At 44.2% G+C, this 23,686-nt stretch overlaps 1 protein-coding gene across 4 annotated transcripts in view; it reads right to left on the bottom strand.

Moving 5' to 3' along the window:
• ptar1 (protein prenyltransferase alpha subunit repeat containing 1) overlaps positions 1 to 23,686 on the bottom strand; it is a 124,344-nt gene that overhangs the window by 47,587 nt on the left and 53,071 nt on the right. For all 4 annotated transcript variants that reach the window (XM_012857676.3, XM_021313616.2, XM_036131027.1 and 1 more), the window contains exon 5: positions 12,174 to 12,414. In XM_012857676.3, the coding sequence (XP_012713130.1) occupies positions 12,174 to 12,414 (241 nt within the window). The remainder of the gene's footprint in view (positions 1 to 12,173; positions 12,415 to 23,686) is intronic.

Here is a 23,686-nt window from a genome sequence, read left to right on the forward strand (position 1 = left end):
ATAGCAATGGCGGCTCGTCGAGGAAGCAAGCGTTAACATTGATGCTGCTATTTCTTCCGTGTTGTCCAATCTACCTAATATTGTTTCATTAAAAGAACATCAGAGAACGCCTCTGAAGGCTTTTGTTGGTGGAAACGATGTTTTCGCCCTTCTCCCGACCGGATTTGGCAAGTTTTGTTTTCCGAGGCTGCAGACGCGGACGCGCCCCGGAGCGGTTAGCGGGAACCATATTAGGAGGCCTTTAGTCCTCAACGTGGTCAGCCCGGAATCGACTCCGACCCGCGGCGCTTTGCCGCCTGTCTTTCCCCCTCTTCCTGTCAGCTCACTGTCAATAAAACGCATGCCACTAGAGCCGCAAACACATAATTTTTTTTTTCTGCGTCGCTATCATCAGCGTCACGGGTTAGCTTTGGTGTGAGTGGTTGAAATAGCACGTCGATAAAGATGACAGACAAGTGGCTTATCCAATCATATGCAAGAATTTTTGATAAGGCCCAGCCTTCAATAAAGACAATTCCTATGCCGGTGTCCCAGATGTATGTGAGTGGAGCTAGGCGGAGCGACATGCGTCTGGCTTGTGTCAGGTTAGGAAGAACCTTCCTAGAGGACAGAAAAGTAGCAATATTACAAGCACCTAAACACCAACTAAAAAACAAATGATGTCATTTTCAGGCCTCACTAATTATTGTAGGACCTGTATGCCAAATTATGCTGAGATAACGTCTCCTCTTCAGGAACTTATGTATGAGCAGGAGCTGAAAATGACCTCACCTTTGACTTGGACACAGGAAGCAGAGGCTGCTTTCTGTGCTCTCAAACAAAGTCTTGTTTCCAGTATGGCCTTAGTTCTACCAGACTAAAACAAAACTTTTAATCAAATGGTAGACTGTAAATGGCATTTTATGTCCTGGTACAACAGCATGGAGACAAAATGAAATGATCATGCTTATTTCTCCTCGAAATTAGACAGTGTTGCATGCGCACAGTGTTGCAGGCTCTATGGCTGATGAAAGCAGCTCTAACATCGTTTTATTCCATCCTTTGATTTTGAGAATTCCACACGCGGTTTCAGCCTTGTTGCTCCAGACCAATATGACCTTTCTTTCTCCTGCTAGACATCTTTCCTGTATGGCAACACTGCTCTCTCAGCCTCATCTAACTATTGAAAGGTGCACTACTTTAAATACTGCCACCTTACTTCCACTCCCATATGACGCCTCTAAACATGATTGTCAGGAGTTAGCAGAACAAACAGCTAGAAGCAGAAGCTAGAAGCTTGAATGGGATATAAGGTGAGATCCTGGGCTTACAATGAGAGACCTGTCACACACAGGGGGGTGTGGAGACACCCAGGACAAGCTGCTGTGGTTTGGAGCTGTTGTACAATTGTCACAGCTGGTGGAACCAGGGAGAAGAAGAGGTGGTCCCACAGCGATTACCTGAAGCCTAACACTGACTCTAGGGGGTTTTGGTTTTTGGGTTTGCCGAAAAGAGAAAGCATCAGAGGAAACCTGCCCCCGTCCTTAACCAGGTCCCCCCTCAAAACACATAGATCCAATTACAAAGACCTAGACAAATAGGGACGCAGAGTCGCGTTCACTCAAGAACCTATTATCCAAAGTCCTTAAACCTAATTTTAAAAAATGCAAATAATCACATGAAAGGTTTACTTTCTTTTAGGATTTAACTGCGAACTAATTCTGATTTGCTTGAGTAGCTTTGTTTTTTTAACAATGTTTGAACGTTTTCAAAAGAGCATTCTTAAACAGATACCAGCATGGTATAAATATTTTGTCTCCTCTGTGCAGATTTGCACATCGTTTCTTAAAGCAGCACTTCCCTTAAAAAAGAGAGAGAGATGGAGAAAGGTTTTATGCAAGTCAAGCTGAAGTTAATTCAATAAAAGTTAAGACACACATTGGATGCATTCTGTTAAGAATTACTGGAAAACTACTGCAAATACATTTGAACTTAAATATTACTCTTCAATTATGAATTAAATTGCAGAATTTTGGGAGATAAATAATTGTGCACTGGAATATTTTGAATGTGAAAGTGCTTGGGGATGTTTTTTCATAAATGACACATGAATGGGAGTTTGATAAGAACACTAAATACACATTTGTTTCTGTTTCTGGACAGAGGACAAAGCCTTGTGTCTGCCAACCATCTTCATGGAGCATTTTATCATGGAGAAATTAACACTTATTACCATACAGCTCAATCGTCCCGCCTGCAAGTGGGAAACAAGAAGAGGAGTGGGGATGAAGAAGCCAGAGAACTCTGATTTCATATTCTTCAATGGGAGGAGTTGCCTGAAGAACCCTACGCGCCCTGAATGGCCTGAAGGCTTTCTTAACTTTGCGATCTTGACGTTCTGACTCTTCTCATACTGTGTTACTTTTTTTTAACTGCTCTGTTCCACTGACTTACATGTCTGATTTTCTGTGTTATGACATCTACACTGTGATGTTGCATTATGTTGATCAATATGGTTTTATGATAAAGAATGGAAACTGTTTGCTTCAGACACACACCAAGACCTAGGGTTTTTGCAATCTTTTGATTTGATATAAGAAGAACCAGGATTTGATTGGTTCTAAAGATCCTAATATTAGCTGGTAATGGTAAGAGTTTCAATACAGGGATTTCTTGCTCAGATTGGCCGAGAGTGGAATTTCACCTGGGGTCACATCAGTTTTTAGCATATTTTAGAAAGGATGAGTTTTTCTGGTATGTTAAGGCCCTGCCTGCCCTCTGATGTCCCACACTGGTACTCCTGGATTAGTAAGGTATAAAAGTGATGGATATGTATCCATGGGAATGGAGAATGGAGGACCAAGTAAGGGGTTTTAACAGGGTGGGGGATAGAGTAGACGGATTTGACCGTGGTTACTGAACAGGTTTAGCTTAACTAGTCTAATGTAAAATTAAAATAATGCATGCGTAGGAACCTAAAACAGGCCTAACTCTATTTGGGGGAGTGTTGGCCTAGTGGTGAGAGCAGCGCGCTTGCACTCAGAGAAGGATGCAAGTACCCTGTTCAATCCCCAGCGCCTGCACTCTGGGTCCCTGAGCAAGACCCTTAACCCCCGATTGCTCCCCGGGCGCCGCACATGGCATCTCACTGCTCCCCAAGGGGATGAGATAAATGCAGAGAGCAAATTTCATTGTAATGTATGTTTCAATGACAATACAGGAAACCATTTAGGTCCCACATTATGAGTTTACAGAAATGGTTCCTTTGGGTTTTGTTCACATATTTATGTGATGGGTCATCTTGTTTTGTGTGTGATCACACAGATAAAACGTAATCTCTGTGATCAAGAGGGTGGAATGTTATAAAACTATTATTCTGAAGTCACTATGGCCTTACGCCACTCGGACATAGGAGGCCAGGAGACATGATGGGCTGTGTCTCAATTCGCAGGCTGCGTCCTTCGAAGGACGCATTTTAAAGCCAGTGACGTCACAACGATGCGCGGAGGCTGTCCCATTTGGCAAAAATTCTGAGGATGCTTAAAATGCAGCCTTCGAATGCGTCCTCCTTTTCCCCAAATTCTGAGGATGCACCGCTACCATCCTTAGTGGCCTCGCCTGCCATAAGATTTCCCGAGGTGCTTTGCGCGCTTTTTTAGTGATAGTGAAAGTAGTGATTTAAGTCAGTTATTTACAGGGTTTGTAAACATTTAACTATTCAATTCAAATTACTAAAGTTACAAACATAAGTTTATATCAAGTCTTACAAATAAATATAACATTTTATATTCAAACATATTCGTCAATTTGCTGACAAGCGTTTGTTTAATAACTGGTATATTATGATCATGAGCAGGCCCCTGGGTGAAAATAATAGCAGGTAAATGTTACCTCTCCACTGCGATCTCCCAGCCTGAGAAACATTCGTCGCCGGTTTTGCTGCCGCCGAAGCCGTCTAAACAGACTCTCCTCCTCCAATAACAAGTAAATTAAAAAAAATAAAATAAAAATTTCCATATCCATTTTTTTTGTCATCTGGCGCTGTTTTTCCCGGGCTTGGGGTAGATGTGATGACGTGTGTCGCAACCAGGAAGTGCTCCAAAGGCTAGACCGTCCCATTTACCAACGGTTGAGGATCCTCCGAAGCATCCTCCGATGGCTGGGTCCTCCTAAGGCTGTGTAGGCTGGGTCCTTCGAAGGACGCAGCCTGCGAATTGAGACACAGCTGATGTCTGTGTATGAAATCCACTGTTTGCTGAGTAGAAAGGCCAAATACTGTAGCTGAGGTGAGGGATACTGACTGTCTAGGATAGACTGTCTTTGTTTTGTCTCATGCCAAGGCCACTGTGCAGTATTAGGGAGAGCCGAAAGCGAGACAGGGCAGAGACAGGGCAGACGCAGACTGCAGCGGGAGCGTGGGGTGCAATTACTTTCCATCTATGTGATTTCTGCTCTGTTTCTCAATAAAAGTGCTGGAACTTCATCACCGCCGTCTCTTCATTCAGTAACAATGGCCTGGTGGGGCCAGTGTATGGCAGTCTCTTCTCTGTCAGCCTGCCCCAGGGCAGAAGCTGTAGCTACTAACATAGCTCATCACCGTCAGGGTGTGAATGGGTGAATTACTAAACTGTAGTGTGAAGCGCTTTGGAGGTTGTCAAGATTAGTTTAAGCGCTATACAAGTACAAGCAATTTACCATCTTCCTAAGTTGTTGCAGGAAACAAACTCCAGACGGAGCCGAAAAAGTCGGCACAGGACCCACTTTCGCAAGCTGAGGGCAAAATTAAATCGCCTGCTGCATGCCGGCACTTGGGTACAACCAGGTTAGACTGCATGCAGGACCTTGGACCGACCTACACCGACCACTTTTCAGCTAGCTCATGGCCGCTAGCCCGCTGCTGAAATTACCAACATTCTCCTGGACCACTGCTCTCCCTTGGATGGCCAAAGTGAACCGAACTTACACGAGGCACCCGCAGGTTTGGCAGAGAAACACACAGGGAAAGTTAAATGGTTTATTTAGAGTGTTTACGTAATGTGTTACATGGTGTTTTTAAACACATGGAGCTAACTGACGTAGCTCCCGCTACGTGTCTTCGAATCAGGCCATTGCTAATGTAATTCAAGTGTGTTTTCATGGTTAGAACGAATGTTATTATTTAGATCACAATTTTTTACGCCTTTATTAAACTTTTTCTGGCAAAAAAACGATAGCTTTTCTTCTTCCCCTATCCGTTACGAACTAAACGCAGAAAAAATTACGTCTCTACCATTTACGGATGAAGAGATATCGAGCGTTGTTCGGGGCAAAGTTCTCCATTATAATCCAATGGCACTTATTGTGAGCAAAGTCTCTGCACTTCTGTAGACTGCAGGTATGTGAGTGAGTTTCCATGACGACGGAACTCTGAGGGCCAGAGGGAGACGCTCCATTGAGATACAATGGCAACTTTCGACGCCCGCTGCAGCGGCTGTGATTAATGTAGAAGTCTGAAATTCGCACAGCCACTTCCTCTTAACATTTTAAAATTTTCATGTGACTTTCAGGCATGTGTCACTTTTCTGTCCCATTTGGGATTTCACATGCTTTCCTATTGGGCCTTTGCTTCCACCAGGACCTGGCATGATAACCAGACACGACCCAATTGGCCAATACAGCACCACCCACATGTGGGAAATGGCACTACACACCATTTTTGGTCAAATGTTGAGTTCCGGGCCCAGATGTGGTGAGGCTGAGTTGCTAAAGGAGGCCAATCTGACCCATGAACTTTGGTCACGTTTGGTGACATTAAGTATTGGCACCCCTATTTGAGGCACTTCCCAGTACAGGATTTGGACCAAACTGACAGAGTACAATCACCCGGTGGTACTGAACACAACCTTGTTAGCGGCTAACAGTTAGCATGTTGCTAACCGGAAGTAGCTCTAGGAAGGTCTCACCAACTTCTGCTTCACAGAGTCTGTTCTTCCTTTAGAGAGAAAGCTCCACAAGAAATTTGGGCTACGTCGCATAAAGCATCTGCAAGCTATGAGGTGTAAAAAACATCCAATGCTTTTCAATGGGGGACCAAACCCCTTATGGTCCCAATAAAGCATGCCCACATATGGCGCTACTGTATAGCTCAGATGGAAAGTGCAGGCTTTGAATGCAAGAGGTTGTGGGATCTATTCCCGGTGTGGGAGACTTAGAGTTCTGTATTATAATCCCCACAGTGTGTATATTAAAACATGTGTGCTGATCCCATGAAGTATTTTTTTGTACCACCCGCCATTTTGAGTTACCATGGCAACGTTATAAACAACGTTTTTTCTCCCTATTTGAGGCTCATCCCAGTACAGGATTTGGATCAAACTAACAGAGTACACACACCCAGTGATACCAAACACAACCATGTTAGCGGCTAACGTTTAGCATGTTGCTAACTGGAAGTAGCTCTAGGAAGCTTGTACAAACTTCTGCTTGACAGATTTGGTGAATTTTAGGATTTTCTCCCTTTTTAGGCACTTCTCAGTACAGGATTTCAACCAAACTAACAGAGTAACATCACCCGGTGATACTGAACACAACCATGCTAGCGGCTAACGGCTAGCATGTTGCTAACCAGAAGTAGCTTTAGGAAGGTCCTACCAACTTCTGCTTAGCCAGGGTTCTTCTGCCTTTACAGACAGAGAGGGCTGCAGCTGTCAGTGAGTCTCCATGACAACGCTGCTAGCAAGAGGCTCCTAGGAGGTCCATTGACTTAACATGGCACCTTTCAACGGCCGCTGCGAGGGCTGTGAAGACCGTAGGAACCTGAAATTCGCAGTGTCACTTCCTATTAGTTTTTTTGACGGTACAGTACGCACCAAGAGGCAGGCGCCTTGCTAAATTTCTTCAGAAATTTTTCTAGTTAGGCGCCTGCCTTGCATGTGCAATGCATGGGCAGGGCCTATTACTATCCACCTCTAAACGGACTCTTTATTAAACTTCTTATATTATTCTTCCGTCACGATTAATGCGGCCCGAACCATAGCGTGCACCCCCACAATGCAGTTATCAAAACGTGCGGCTCGATCACGAGATGTGCTACTACTTTTTTCGGGTAGAGTCGGGTAGAGAGAAAGCCTCAAAAAAGCCTCAAAATGACCATTTTCAACGTTGTACTGTCGCCATGCTTTCACCTACGAACACCGTTCAACTTCCAGATTGTAGATATATCTGTGAACTACTCAGAAGTGAAAACGGGATTTGGATATCTTTTATCGTCTCTTCACAGTTACTCCTCAAAGCTCATGTCCAAAAATCAGCGAAATCATCGTTTACAATGAAAGTCAATGACGGAATTCTCCAACCGCTAGAGTGGGCCACTCTAGCTTTTTTAAAGATTTCAAACTCGGAACAACTTGACCTTACTCGCTCAATTTTCACTCTATGTAGACAAATTTTACATCAAAACGTAGGTATTTTTGTCAGGATTCGGGAAATGTAACCCTCATTGGTGTGGCATTTATAGATTTTTCGCAAATCACCTCAGACCGACACAAACCCGAAACCTCCCCCATTAATTTCCTATGGAGCTAAACCGTTTTATGTACAGGCATGAGACTTTCACACATGAATGTCCCAACCCTTCTGGCACTCACAAAAAAGGAATTTTGTGGATAACTGTTACGGTTTTTCCACAGGAACAATTTATTCGGGAGTAGCGAATGTGCAAAATCCTAAAAACGCTTTGGAGCCGCATTTTCCCACATCAACCACTTTTTTACATCGTTGCTGTGTCTACACCGATTTTTGTACAAACATAAAAATGAGCTTCATGGTCCTGAAAAGCCTGCTGTCCTATAACTGTCAGTGATCATGCTCCTGTCTCTCTAACCCTAATTTAAAAAAAGTAATCCCATAAAACAAAAGCTGAAGATTTAATTCATTGTTGCTTAAAGAAGAAGTATGTATTGAATAGTTTAAAGAAGAGTGGGCTTCATATGTATATATAGGGACTTCAGCATCTTTTGGGAGGCAGTGATAGCAGTGATGAGAAAATAATTTCATTCTCATCTCATAAAAAAAATTAGAAGAAACCATCAAGTTATTAGAAGTCTCCCAGGAAGTGGGAAAGCTGGGTAAAAGCCACAAAGAAAAATTTGAATCCAACAAATAATAAAAAGCAAAATCATTTTTCATACAAAGACTTCAAGTAGAAAACTTTGAACATGGCAATAAATCAGAACGCTATTTAGCAACTCAGCTCAGAATAACGAAAAAAAAATATATATATATATATATTTGCAGTTACAAACAGAACTGGGAATACATTATATGATCCTGAAAGTATTCAACTGAATAGAATCTCTTTGTCCCCTGTAGGGTAAATTTCGTATCAGTACAGGCCATAAATAAACACCACCTTCGGAGATTTTTAAAAAGCTTTACACACGTCACAGGTAAACCCATCAGATAATGAAATTTATACATTTCTGGATAAAATAACACTTCCTAAATTATCAGATAGTCAAACGATGACCCTAGATTCACCCCTGAAATTCAGGAAGCTCTCAAAAGGATGCCCAATAACAAGGCTTCGGGTCCAGATGAATTTCATGAAGAATTCTGGAATATTCTGTCAGCACCTTTCCACAGAATGTTGCAGGAGACTCAGAAAAATGGCAGCTTAAGGTATATAGCCACAGTATATACTTAAAAAAGACCAAAAACAGTGATCATGATAAAATAAGGTTATATATACCGAGCCTCCATCCTGATAATGTTTTGATGGTCCTTTTTGTGGATAAATATAGCCCCAGCGCCAAGTGCGATTAGCAGACATAAACAGACGTGGCATCATCTAGCAACAGTATTGCAGAACTATCATAATGCTGGTTTGCTTAATAAATCATAATTAAATAATGCCAGATCAAGCCTAAACCTCTGAAATACCTCACAGTAAAGCAGAAGCTCGGCATAATCGAAGACCAACCGTTATTGATTAAATAAAACAATCTAACAGCCTAATATCAGAACATTTACTCACGTCACTCAACTCTGCGGTCACATCTGAGCGTTGGCAGCTTTAGTGTCTGCTTCGGTGAACACCAACAGTATTACTGTATACCCAGCGAAATTCCAGTGTTTTCCCTCTTTGAGTCTTTTTTTTTTTTTGCTTTTTCCCCACTAGATCTTGGAACAGTCTTTGTTGTTTCGCCTGGAGACGCTAATAGCCTTTAGCTGCTTCCTTGCTTTAACCCGTGCTGCACATGTGCAGTACGTACTTACATTTAAAATTGTAAACATGAAAGGCTTTATTTACTAACAAATTGAGCATAAACAAAGAATAACACACCAAAATAACGACTAATATACCAGCAGGACGTGATAATCTTTCATAAAAACTTTGTTTGCAACCAAAGTGAGCTACTGATGTATATATAATTAAAAAGTAAAATAACATGGCTATGCACCTTTAATTAAAATCACCAATGATCTTCTCTTGGCTGCTGACTCCAACCTTCTCTCCCTTCTAATACTTCTTGATCTGAGTGCAGCGTTCAATACCATTTCACACTCTCTCCTCCTCTTCCAGATACTTTCTTCTATCAGCATAACAGGTACAACCTTCTCCTCGTTCTGTTCATACCTAACTGACCACAGTTCATTAAATTGAAAGCCTTCCATTCCACTCATTCTCCTGCATTCTCCTGTTACTTCTGGTGTCCCCCAGGGCTCTGTCCTTCACCACTTTAATATCAAGTTTCACTGCTATACCGATAACACCCAGCCTTTCCTATCCTGCCAACCATCACCATTAACCCCCTCTCACCTCTCCTCTTGCCTTTTTGCTATTAACTCCTGGTTCACTGCAAATGTTCGGAAACTACATTCTGATAAAACAAAAATTCTTCTAATTAGTACCAATTCAACCCTCTAAAGCAAATAACTTTTCTTTAACTATTGACAGTTACTCAATCTCTCTTTCTTTCCAGGTAAAAAGTCTGTCTCATCTTCACTTACCTTTATTTCCACCTTTGCTCCATAAACCACCTCCATCCTTCCTTCTGTCCCCACTCCACCTCTGTCCTTATTCATAGCCTAGTCACCTCCCGTCTTGACAATTGTAACTCTCTCCTCTACAGTCTCCCACAGAAAATCCTTCAGATGGTTCAGAATATTGCTGCCCGGATCATCACCCAAACTTCCTTTTTCCAACAAATTACGCCTGTTCTACAACAGCTACACTGGCTTCACATCCAATTCAGGGTCCACTTTAAGTTACTCCTCCTTACTTTCAAGGCCAGCCAAAACCTTGCCTCTCCTCCTTTGTCAGATTTCTCCATATTCACACACCCCTCTTGCTCTTTCAGGTCTTCTTCTTCCGCTTATCTGTCTGTCCCCTCTATCTGCCTCTGCGTGGCAAAGCTTTTTCCTATTATGCTCCCAGCTCTGGAAGCAACTGCCTCCTGACTTCCGCAATGTGACTCCCTGCGCCCATTTTAAAAGTCACCTCAAAACATACATTGTTAAAGCTGCCTACTCTCTATAAATGTTTTATTTTGTATTTGTATTAGACTATTGATGCTTTGTTGTTGTATTGCCATTTGTTTGGTTTTCATTTTGCAGTGTCGAGTGTTATGAAAGTGCTTTTCAAATAAAATGTATAATAATAATACATATTATTATTATTATTATTATTACTCATGTTGATAGTCGCTTATACTGACCCCAAATAAGCACCTGCATGTTCATAAATGAGTTAAAAAAACACAACTCACATAATTTACTAGCAGACTTCGTAACAGTGGCAAAAACCATGTCACGCAATGACTGTAGCCTTTAGCAGTACCTTGGTACCAAATATTTTGAGGACATGTTTAGTACTTTTGAACTAGTTATTACACACTTAACAGCAAGGTCTTTTGTACTTCCAGTGTAAAATTCTTACACACTGGGGCCTTAAGGAAGAAACAGAGGAATCTTTCAAAACATAACTATGTATAAAGATACATAATCTCCTGGATTTTTAGCATATCTGGCTTAAGTTAATTTTTAGTACAATAGGAGTACAACCAGAAATGTTTCGCTAAATGACTTGCTGCACACATTTAACACCTTCTCTTCGGAATCGAAAACCCTCATCTCTACCAGTTGGGTCCTCACCTTTAACAGAGATGTGTGATACTGTGCTGTGGCTCTATCTAATCATGTCATTTATCAGCAGAACATTGCCTGTAAATCACTGATGTCATGAGCAACATTACCTAGGTCCACATAAGATATACACACAGAGATAAAGATAAAGAAATCTCTCCAGGAAAGTGCTGCAACACATTTAAAACATTCTGTCTGCTACTATAGATGAAAATGATAAAATCCTGGAGAGTGATAAGATTATAGCTAGTGTACACAGTGTTCTTGCCAGAATAATGTGCTGAAAGTCTTTGAAATTACACTGAAATTAAACTGTTACGCTAATTTTTAAAGAGCAGTATGACATGGAACAGTATGACAAAAATGTTTGAGAGCAATATAGAAAGGTCATTAAAGCTTTGGAACTTGCATCAACCCAGCTATAAATTTCCTGTACAACATAAGCTAACGCTAGCTGTTATTAGCTTGACAAACAGTTCTCTTCAAGCTGCACCACACAGCAAGAATGCATCCAAAGAAGCAACGAAACGACAATTAAGTAGGATTATTTTCAGATGTGTTACTGTTCAAAAAAGTTGATAATTATCCCAGGAAAGGAGAATAATTTAGGTTTCCATGCACTTTACTTGTGTTGTACCGTATTATGTTTTTACTTTTTTACTCCATATCGATTTTTAATTGCTCAAAAATAATACATGCCCTGGTATACAGCGGCTGTTCATGTGGCCAAAATATAAATAAAAATGTAACTAAAGAGAGGTACTCTTGAAAATTTTGTATATTTCTTTAAAAAAAAATCAATATTGAATCATCTAAGTCAATATAGAATCGAAATTTAGTCAAAGTGTGACCAAAAGAATCCAAATAGGATAGACTGTGTTAGGTTTTTAACAACCAGCCCTATATGAGACTAGTAATATAGAAGTAGTTACTTCCAAGATGTGCTCTAGATTGACCCTTACAAGCCTTGACAATAAAAATATTGCTTTGAAGATAAACACAAGAAACATTAACAAAAGGAAATGCAATGTTATGTAATGTAATAATATCTAATAATGTGTTGATCAAACCTTTATGTTGCCCTTGGCCATGTGCTGCAGTACCCAGATCCGGTGTGACCAGGCGTTATAATTACTAGGGTAGCGGCAAGCAGCATCAGAGCACACCTTCATCTCTTGGTGAATTAATCTGTTCAGATGATTACTCAAAAGCAGGGTCCGTTCTGCATCAGGATGCTCTGATTCAACTGGCTGCTCTGTCGTCTGGGCCACAGAGGAAAACTGATCCAGGATGTGTTGCAACACCCAGCGTCTGCAGGGAGAGACAGAGAGCTCAAGAATCAGATGATCACTGGGAAATTTTATTAGCTGAGAGCACAGAGAGTTTTGTTTTGGACACATAAAGTATTTTAGCCACCAATTTCTGTTATGTAGGTGCACTATTCATTTTAATTTGAACTGCTGTAGCTCCTAAGTGGAATTTGGGACAGCAGTGAATAATTACAACTGTGGCGCTCCCACAAAGAGTCTTTAGTGTGTCATGTGCATCTCAATAGGGATGGACGATAATTCAATGACAATATATATCAATCGATAGACGTGTGGCGCGATAGGAAAAAGCAGGGTCGATAAAACTTCGATAGACAGTTTTCCTTCCTTCTTTTCAACCTATCATATTAGTTGATGCTACAGTCGCTACTTCCTCTCGACCAATCGTAATCGCGGACCCAGGCACGCCGTCACAAAGCGCCGCCCTCTCAAACCACAACACAGAGCACGTGAATATGTTGCAGCAAGGAGAGGCGGAGAAAACGGTCCCAAAACGGGGTTTTACTAGTTTGCCAGTCTGACAGAAATAAACCACAGTGATTTGTAAAACTTGCAAGGAACCGGTAAAAACAAAGTCTGGTAACGCAACCAACTTGTTTCATCAAGTAAGCCGCTCACACCCGCAGCAGCGCGAGCCGTTTTAGCCCCGCGCCGCTCCGCGTCATCTTCGGAGAAACCTTACAGAGCTTCTTCCAAAACAAAGCAGGTATAGCAGCTAAACTGGGCTCCCTTCTTTGTGATAAAATGGTATTGGTATATTTATTTTGGTCATTTTACTGGTCACTTTAGTTTATTCTTTGTCGGTATTTAATAACACAACTCAGGTCTCTTCAGTTATTTTTCTTTAAAAAAAAATTCTATTATGGTTAAAAAAGTTGGTTAAATAAAAATTGTATTGGAATTCTGTGTTTGTGTTCTTTATTAAAATTAAATCATTTAGCAATATCATAAAATATCCAGGCAGAGCTGCACATAAAATATGGTTTTAAATATTTTCAATAATTATCAATATCAATCAATATGCATTTTTATTTTTATCGATACGCTTTTTTTCTATATCGTCCAGTCCTACACCTCAATAAGCTATTTCTATGCAAGTATTTAACTTGATTTGAAGAAGTTCAAACCTAACTTTCTGAACTTTAGAACACTATGAGAAGGCAGCACCAAGGGTGGTCAGTTTTTAACCAGGGATTTGCTCGGTCGTGACAATTTCCCTGCCGGATGCAGCGCTGTACAAGACCTCAATAAAGCATTTTAGTGTCGGAAATCACATAATCCAGTGAGTAAATTCAATTCAATAATACTTTATTAATCCCAAAAGGATACTAAATGCTGGTGTAACTTATGTTACAGGAGTTTCTTCAAAGAGTTGTAGATACTAATGTTCTGAGGAAGCCTCTGACTGAAGACACAACAGTCTGATTAAGAGGATGCTTAGGGTTGTCCATAATGTTCTTATTTTATGAAGACTCCCTATTTGCAAAGTTATCTCCAGAGGTTCTAGGGGAGTCCCTAGAACAGAGCTGGCCTTCTTTATAGACTTGTTGAGCTTCTTTAAGTCAGTTGCTGCTAACTTAACAGACGATGGCAGAGGAGATCACACTCTCCACAACAGACTTATAGAAGATTTGCAGCATCTTGCTGCAAACACTGAAGGATCTAATCTTCCTCGGGAAGTACAGTCTGCTTTGTCCCTTCTTGTAGACACCTCCACAGTTACGTCTCCAGTCCAGTTTGTTGTAGGTATTTATACTCCTCCACCACCTCCATTTCTTCTCCTGCTATAGTAATTATGTAGGTCCTGTTCCTGTTTCTCCTGAAATGTACAATCATCTCCTTTGTTTTATCCATCTTCAGAATGAGATATTTGTCTGGAGTAATCAAAGAACATGATCCTCATAGTGCTGTCTGCCTTGTCTAAATGACAGTGGGTTTGTTGAAGCAAGTGTATGATGGTATCTTCAACTCCAACTTCATAACGATAAGGAAGCTGCAAGGGGTCCTGATAGCTGCTTGTTAGCTTATTCAGGTGGGTCAACAGGCGTCTCTCTAGGACCTTCATGATGTGGGATGTCAGGACAACAGGTCTAAAGTCATTGAGGACAGATAGGTGAGGTTCTTCGGTCTTCCACAACACTGGAACTTTCTCTTTGGTCAGACTAAGGTTGAAGAGCTGCTGTATAATCCCAGAGAGCTGTTCTGCAAAGGCCTTCGGGACTCTGGGGTAGACACCATCTGGACATGCAGCCTTATTCTGGTTCAATCTCTCAAGCTGCCGCTTCACTTGACTTCTAGAAACAGAAAAGTGGAAGGGGGAGGCAAAGGGAGAAGCACCATCTTCTGCTGAGAGCAAACATGTAGAAGCTGAAAGGTCAATGGCTCAAGCAGAAGATAAAACACCTGAGATTTGATAGGGAAGTGTTTTGTCAAAGGAGGTTGTGATGACTGGTTGTTGGCAGGAGTGGAGGATGCTGAGCTTGTTCCTGAACTGAACCTGTTGAAGAATGTGTTCGGCAGATTGCAGTCTTGACAAGCAGCATTCACTCATCCTGAAAGAGCGTAAAGCCACAGTGAACAGTCGTCTGCATTGTCAATGGCTTTGAGGCAATCCCTTATACTAAGCATACATGAGGCAACAGTAGAGAGTGTCAGGATTCATTAGACTGCACTGTCTGCTCTCTTCTCTTTTCCTATCACAAGTGATCGTAGTTGACAGGTGGGCGTGGTGAGCACCTGCAGCTCGTTTCGGCAGCTCCGGCTTGGAGCTTAAAAACAGGGCGCAGTCAGCTGAAGGACACCGGAGTGTTAAACCGTTGTGTTCGCTCTGAGCTCTGGATTACTCACTGGCCGCACCTCCGAGCGCTGAAGTCTCAACCCAAGTTCCTGAATCCTCGCCGCTCAGATTTTGCTCTGGCATTCCCCTTGAGCCCCCTTGGTCTTACCAAGCCGCACATCAGTTCCCCCTTCCTGGATTCACCCTGGTTCCTATGGCTGCTTTCTGTTCCCTGCTTCCTGCAGTGGTGCGGCTCGGGCTACCTGCCTCTGTTTCTCCTGCTGGCTCATCTGTCACTCAGTCACCTAGCTCTACCAAGAGAATGAGCTTTACTGAGTCCGTTCTTCCACTCCACTCCCCCCGGATATGTTACTCATACCTGGCGGTAAGTATCACGCCACAGATCTAGATTCCCGCACTTGACCACGTTTAATCTGTTCCTTTCTTCCCACAGTGTTTTCCAATCCCAACATCTCGGTCATTCGGCTGCTCATTCTATGAGCATAACATCTCCGTGTACCCCTGAGTCTTCAATAAACACGTTTAACTGCTTTTTGTCTCCCGACACACCTAAAAGCCATGACAGAGAGGAGAAATCCCTTTAAACAGGAAGGAAAAACCTACAGCAGAACCGACTGGGGGTTAGAGAAGACACAGCAGAAACACAAAAAAGCACAAAAGTACACATTGATACTGGAATCATTTCTGTTATGTGGTAATGTCAGATGCACCCCGGGATGTTGTCAAAGCAACCAGAAGCCAGTCAAGGTGCACCGACTACAAAGACAAAAAAGACTGAGAGAACATAAGTTTAAAAGTTGAAATAACTAGAGAACAGTAAGAGAACTCAGCAGAGTGAGAAAAATAGATCTCGATGTCTTCCAGCAATTTAAACTTATAGCAGCATAACTACAGAGATAGCTCAGGATAACCTAAGCAACTCTAACTATAAGCTTTATAAAAAAGGAAAATTTTTAAACCTAGTCTTGAAAATAGACAGGGTGTCTGGCTAACAGACCAAAACTGTGAGTTGGTTCGACAGGAGAGGAGCCTGATAGCAAAAGGATCTGCATCCAATTGTGCTTTTAGACATGCTAGGAAGAACCAGTAGATCTGCAGTGTGAGTGTGTTCTGTGTTCTGTAAGGAACATGTGGGGCAATAAGATCTCTGATATATGAAGGAGATTGATTATCAAGGGCTTTATAGGTGAGACGGAGAATTTTAAATGTTATTTTTGATTTAACAGGAAGTCAATGAAGGGAAGCTAAAAGAGGAGAAATATAATGAACTCTTACTGAACCATTTTGGATCAATTGAGAGCATTTTGTGGAATTCCTGATATTAAGGACTAGTTTTTAGTGTCATTCCTGGACAGAATATTTCTAATTTGGCAACATTCCTTCCTTCTATCCATCCATCTATCCATCCATCCATCCATCCATCGTCTTCCGTTTATCCGGGGTCGGGTCGCAGGGGTAACAGCTTCAGTAGGGAGGCCCAGACGTCCCTCTCCCCAGCCACTTCAGCCAGCTCCTCCGGGGGAATCCCAAGGCGTTCCCAGGCCAGCCAAGAAACATAGTCTCTCCAGCCCAAACGACACAAAGCTCATGACCATAGATGAGGGTAGGAACGTAGATCGACCGGTAAATCGAGAGCTTCGCCTTTTGGCTCAGCTCTCTCTTCACCACAACGCCCGCTTCACAGCAGACGCCACACCAATCCACCTGTTGATTTCCCGCTCCATCTTCCCCTCATTCGTGAACAAGACGCCAAGATACTTGAACTCCTCCACTAGGGGTAACACATCCTCCTCAACCCGGAGAAGGCACTCTACCCTTTTCTGGCTCAAGACCATGGTCTCAGATTTGGAGGCACTGATTCTCATCCCGGCCGCTTCGCACTCGGCTGCGAACTGCTCTAGTGAGAGCTGTAGATCATGCCCTGATGAAGCCAATAGGACCACATCATCCGCGAATAGCAGAGACGCAATCCTAAGGCCACCGTAACGGATCCCCTCAACACCTTGGCTGCGCCTAGAAATTCTGTCCATAAAAGTTATGAACAGAATCAGTGATGTTACGCCAGTTCAGGACGTGACAGACTGCATTAGTTTGGGACATGACAGACTGCATTTCCTAGGATGCAAGGTGGTCAAAATGGCCACCAACTCCCATCATACAACACAGCCCAAAATGGCCACCGACCCTAACGACGGAACGACATTACGTTGCTATGATGATAAGTATATATAGGCAGAATGCAGCCGCACGCTGCATTCTGCCTTCCTCTTTGGCACACTGCCAGGCTGGGAAGACAGACAGCTGTTTCACTCCATGGGATTCCCCCCACGTGCCACATGCTCGATTTTCTCGCTGGGCCGAGGATTTTCCGAGCAAAACCATCCCTGTGTTGAACAGGAGGTCGACTTTAAAAAGTACTTTTGAATTCCCTTTGATCAAAGACTGAGAGCCGCCTTATCTCCCAGTGATCGTAAAAGGGACCACGCTTTCGTTGTGGCCGAACAAAGCACCCAAAACGCCCAGAGACGAAGGGATTTTCCTCCCGTTTCCTCACTGACCGAAGGACCGACCGCCGGAGCTGCTGAGACCAGATACGCGGACCCGAAACCGGGACCCTGCTGAGGCAACGTCAGAGTAAAGATTTCCCTTTTTTTTATTTCTCTTTTCACCCATAAGGTGATATTATTTTAGTGCCTGGGAAGATTTAGGATTTTAGTTTAATGCTTGTTTACTGCTGAATATTTTTGATGTATGTGCATGCCCTTTGTAAGTCATTTTGGCTGTGTTGATTTGTGGTTTTTATAAGTGTCTCCGCCGAGAGCCGATTTTTCCTTTTTCCCCGTTTCTATCTTTCCTGTCCTCTTATCAGTTAAATCTCGTTGTGAACCTCGGTTCGCTCTCTTCCCTTGAATTTCTCATTCAGGCCGCCTCTTAATCAAGGTGCCACCCTACATCAGCGTAAGCGTTGATTACGTCATTAAGACCTCCCATTTTACGTATCACGCAAGGTGATGCGTAGGGGTCACACGTTGTCATAGTCGCCATCTTGGGAAGGTGCAGCATAGCTAAGCTGTAGCTAGCTTGTTGGAAAACATTGAAGCATCCAGCTCGATTCTCAAAGCTGTTTGTCTTTTAATGCTGCTGCGTCAGTGCCGACGTCTTGAATGTGATGTTTGAACAACTGAGTGAACTAAGATTTGCTACCTCTTATTTGAATCCATTTTTGACCTTTATTTTCACATATGTTTTGCATGTTTAGTTTAGTAGTGAGTAGAGTTTCCAGGGTTGTTGAATGAGAGAATTACTGTAACAGAGAATTGCTTTTGGTTCAATAAAAACAACAACTTGTGGAAGAGTAATTGTTTGTGTTCATTACAATTCAGAGTTGCATGGTTTTTCAGAATATAGAGTTACCGCTTTTTAAGTTAACATCTGACATTAATACAGAGACACAATCACTGGATGGTGATAAGGAGTAAGGGTTTAAACACTAATTGCAGTTATAATTTGAGTCATCAACGCTGCTGGATAAATCTCATCGACCAGAAGCCGATCAGGCCTCCTGTTCCAGCATAAATGAGTCCATAACAGCTTATTAATAAATGTATTAGTGTTATAAATTACTACAAGCTTATAGCCTGGTATCACCACCATTTGAGACATATTTTGTTATAGCTACTATTTGAGTTTGAATTACCTATTATTAAAAATTATAATACCAAACTATAATTAATAATAATAATCATATTCAAACAGCTTCTGGCATAACAGTGACAACCTTGGCGGAGTCCAACTCTCACCGGAAACAAGTCCGACTTACTGCCGGCTATGCGGACCAGACTCTAACACCAGTCATACAGAGACCTGACAGCCCTTATTAAAGGGCCCGGTACTCCATACTCCCGGAATACCCCCCACAGGACCCGCCGAGGGACACGGTCGAATGCCTTCTCCAGATCCACAAAGCACATGCAGACTGGTTGGGCAAACTCCCATGCCCCCTCCAGGATCCTGCTGAGGGTATAGAGCTGATCCAGTGTTCCACGGCCAGGACGAAAACCACACTGTTTTTCCTGAATCCGAGATTCGACTATCCGACGGACCCTCCTTTCCAGAACCCCAGAATAGACCTTACCAGGGACGCTTAAGAGTGTGATTCCTCTGTAGTTGGAACACACCCTCCAGTCCCCCTTTTTTAAATAGGGGGACCACCACCCCAGTTTGTCAATCCAGGGGAACTGCCCCCGATGTCCACGTAATGCTGCAGAGCCGCGTTAACCAACACAGCCCCACAACATCCAGAGCCTTAAGGTAGTCAGGACGAATCTCATCTACCCCCGGGGCCTTGCCACCGAGGAGCTTTTTAACAACCTTGTCGACTTCAGCACCAGAGATGGGAGAATCTGACCCAGAGTCCTCAGGCTCTGCTTCCGCAACGGAAGACGTTTTGGTGGGATTAAGGAAGTCTTCGAAGTATTACGCCGACCGACGCACGACGTCCCAAGTCGAGGTCAGCAGCACACCACCCCCACTGTAAACAGTGTTGGTACTGCACTGCTTCCCCCCTCCTGAGACACCTGATAGCGGACAAGAATCGCTTCGAAGCCATACGCAAGTCTTTTTCCATGGCCTCTCCGAACTCTTCCCACGCCTGAGTTTTTGCCTCGGCCACCAGCTGAGCCGCCTGCTGCTCTGACTGCCGGTACACATCAGCTGCTTCCGGAGTCCAACAGGCCTATAAAGCCCGATAGGACTCCTTCAGCTTGACGGCTTCCCTTACCGCTGTTGTCCACCAGCGTGTTCGAGGGTTGCTGCCACGACATGCACCGACAACTTTGTGGCCACAGCTCCAACTAGCCGCCTCGACAATAGAGGCGCAGAACATGGTCCACTCAGACTCAATGTCCCCCGCCTCCCTCGGGATGTGTTCAAAGCTCTCCCGGAGGTGGGAGTTAAAGCTCCGTCTAACAGGGGACTCCACCAGACGTTCCCAGCAAACCCTCACAATACGTTTGCCAGGTCTGACCGGCTTCCTGCCCCACCATCGGAGCACGCTCACCACCAGGTAGTGGTCAGTGGAGAGCTCCGCCCCTCTCTTCACCCAAGTGTCCAAGACATGCGGCCCCAGATCAGATGAAACAACAACAAAGTCGATCATTAAACTACAGCCCAGGGTGTCCTGGTGCCAAGAGCACATGTGGACACCCTTAAGCTTGAACATGGTGTTCGTGATGGACAATCCATGACGAGCACAGAAGTCCAACAACAGAACACTACTCGAGTTCAGATCAGGTGGGCCATTCCTCCCAACCACGCCTTTCCAGGTCTCACTGTCATTGCCCACGTGAGTCCCCAAGCAAAGTGAGGGAGTCCACAGGAGGGGCACTCTCCAGTACCCCTTCCAAGGACTCCAAAAAGGGTGGGTAATCTGAGCTGCTGTTCTGTGCATACGCACAAACAACAGTCAGAACCCGTCCCCCCACACGTATGCGGAGGGAGGCCACCCTCGTTCCCCGGGGTTAACCCCAACGTACAGGCACCGAGATGAAGGGCAACAAGTATGCCCAATCCAGCTCGGCGCCTCTCACCAGGAGCAACTCCAGAGTGGAAGAATGTCCAACCCCTCTCAAGGAGACTGGTTCCAGAGCCAGAGCCATGCGTCAAGATGAGTCTGACTATCTCTAGCCGGAACCTCTCAACCTCGCGCACTAGCTCAGGCTCCTTCTCCACCAGAGAGGTGACATTCCACACCCCAAGAGCCAGCTTCTGCAGCTGAGGATCGGAACGCCAAAGTCCCCACCCTCGACTGCCACCCGTTGTACAATGCACCGACCCCTTTGGCCCCTCCAACAGGTGGTGAGCCCATCGGAAGGGGGACTCATGTTACCTCTTTGGGCTGAGCCCGGCCGGGCTCCATGGGCGAAAGCCCGGCCACCAGGCGCTCGCCAACGTGCCCCACCTTCAGTCCTGGCTCCAGAGTGGGGCCCCAGTGACCCGCGTCCGGGCGAGGGAACACAACGTCCATTTATTGTATTCATCATAAGGGGGTTTTGGGCTGCTCTTTGTCTGGTCCCTTAACTAGGACCTGTCTGCCTTGGGTGACCCTACTAGGGGCATAAAGCCCCTGACAGTATAGCTCCTCGGGTCATTGGGACACTCAAACCCCTCCACCACGGTAAGGTGGCAGCCCAGGGAGGGGTTGGCATCATTCTAGCAATATCCAGGAGGTGAAAAAAGGAAGCTCTGGAAACCTGTTTAATATGGGATTTAAATGGCATGTCTTGGTCAAAAATAGCATCAATGTTTTTTTACTTTGTTTCCAGAGGCCAAATTAATGCCATCCAGATTAAGTGACTATTTAAGAAGCTTATTTTTTAAGGATTCTGGTCCAAAGAGGACAACTTTTGTCTTGTCAGAACTTAAAAGCATTTCTTTCTTTTTTTTTCCCAGTGTCCTGTCTAGCAATGTGGCAATAAGAATTGATGTCTTAATACCAAATAGAGCTCAACAGATTTTGCTTTCACAAGTGGAGCAAATAGCTTTCACCATAATGCTCCGCTTGATTTGTGCATGTAAATAGCTTTATTGTGATTCCTGCAGGGAGAATTTCAAATTATATGGACAGTACAATGGGAAAGTAGGAGAGTAAAGAGCAAGAAGAGAAAAAAAAGAAAGAGAAGAGGTGAAAGAAAGAAGAGATAAAAGGAAGAGAATGAGAAAACATCCTCTGTCTGCTCCATCACCTGGAAAGAGACGCAAAAAGAACAGCACAACCAACAGACATAAAGCAACAGATACAACCGAGTAACACCTTGATACCATTGCTAAATCATATGTATTATTATTTAAGCTGACATGTGTAATGTGATACCTGAAAAAAGAAAGTGAAAGAAAATAAATAAATAAATTATAGGCTTTCTGTATATAAGTGAACATTTAATACCTGGGACCCAGCACCTGTGGGAGTTTGTGAGAATGCACTAGTTTAGGTGAAAATTATACAGAAGGAAATAGCTCGATAGTGGTTGTGGAGAACCAAAGACCCACCTTCCCCAAGCACAGAGGCAGGGATCAGGGGACCCATAACCCCGGACTCCCAAAGGGGCCCCCAAAAGCAGTGCGCCTGAGAGGGGCCATCACAGGAAATCTGCAACCCCCCGAGGAAAGAGGAGAGACGACCCCGAGGAAATCCCCCAGCCACCTACACCTACATGAATGTTTGTTGTGAAAATTGTTTGAAGTGAAAGTGTCTAAAACGCATGATAAAATTGGGGAGAGGGACGTCACCAGAAAGTGGCAACCTCCAGTAACGCCCCCTCCCCAAGGACCTATATGTGTGGCGGCGTGATGGAGCAGGCAGAGGGAGGAGTCTGGGGATGGGGAGCTAAGGACTGGGGAGCCAACCCAGGGAGACAGCTCCCCTACTGACTCCAAAAGGCACCCCCGCTCCCCGAAAGCCCCACCCGGAGAAAGGGGCCCTTCCAGCGGCACCACCATAGCCCGGGGGCCGGGGAGAGGGCTCAGGGCCCCCCAGCCAACCATCCACCAGGACCAGAAATAAAAATAAATAAACAAATTAATTAATAAGATAGGGAACCCTGGCCAGCCAGCCCGCACGAGCCATCCCAAACCCCACCTCCCAGGCGAAACCCACACCGGGAGACTACACGGACCAGGACCAGGACCAGGACAGGGGGCCAGACACAAGCCCACCAGAACGTCCACCCCCCCCCCCCCCCCCCCCCCCCACACCCGTAGACTTAACCCCTCCCCAACACTAACATTCAAACATCTCACCATACATTCGACAGTAGACATCCAGGCTGGGTAAGTCACTACTCCCCCTCCCTCCCCTCCCCCCACTAGCAGAGTGCCAACCAAAAGAAGGGGAAGAGCATCTGCCCTGAGCTGGGCCGTCTCTACAGAATGGGCTGAACGGGCTGCAGCCCCGGGCATCGCCGCTAGGGGGGGCCTCCGGTCGCGGAATGTCAAATGACAAAAATTAATATAAGAAAAGAAAACGAAAACGAGCGAAAATGTCGAGCCATAGAAAACAGGACAGCGGAGCAAAAAAAACGAAAATTAGTAGAAATAAAAAAGGAAAGAGCCAAAGAATTATTACAGAAAACACCCAAATTAACCAACCTGTGGAGTAGTCAGCCTGCTGTAGCGGCTACCTCCAGCCAAGATGCAACTGATGGACAGCAGCCAGCCACCGCTAGTTCTAGCCAACTAACCAGCCCAACTAGCCCTGCTAGCAATAGTGCTACTGCTACAACCTCTGAGGAAACAACAAGGGATGGAGAAGAACCAGTGGGTAACGTAGCAGATGAGCCTGTTGATTCTGAGGCAGTGGAGAAAATAGATATATCAACAGATATTGCATGCTGGGGAGAAGTTAATGAGGAGATGCGAAGCTATTGGGTCGGAAGGGGAATTGAAGCCCCCACACAATGTC

The sequence above is a fragment of the Fundulus heteroclitus genome, unplaced genomic scaffold (assembly GCF_011125445.2).
Source record: "Fundulus heteroclitus isolate FHET01 unplaced genomic scaffold, MU-UCD_Fhet_4.1 scaffold_40, whole genome shotgun sequence".
Classification (NCBI taxonomy): Eukaryota; Metazoa; Chordata; class Actinopteri; order Cyprinodontiformes; family Fundulidae; genus Fundulus; species Fundulus heteroclitus.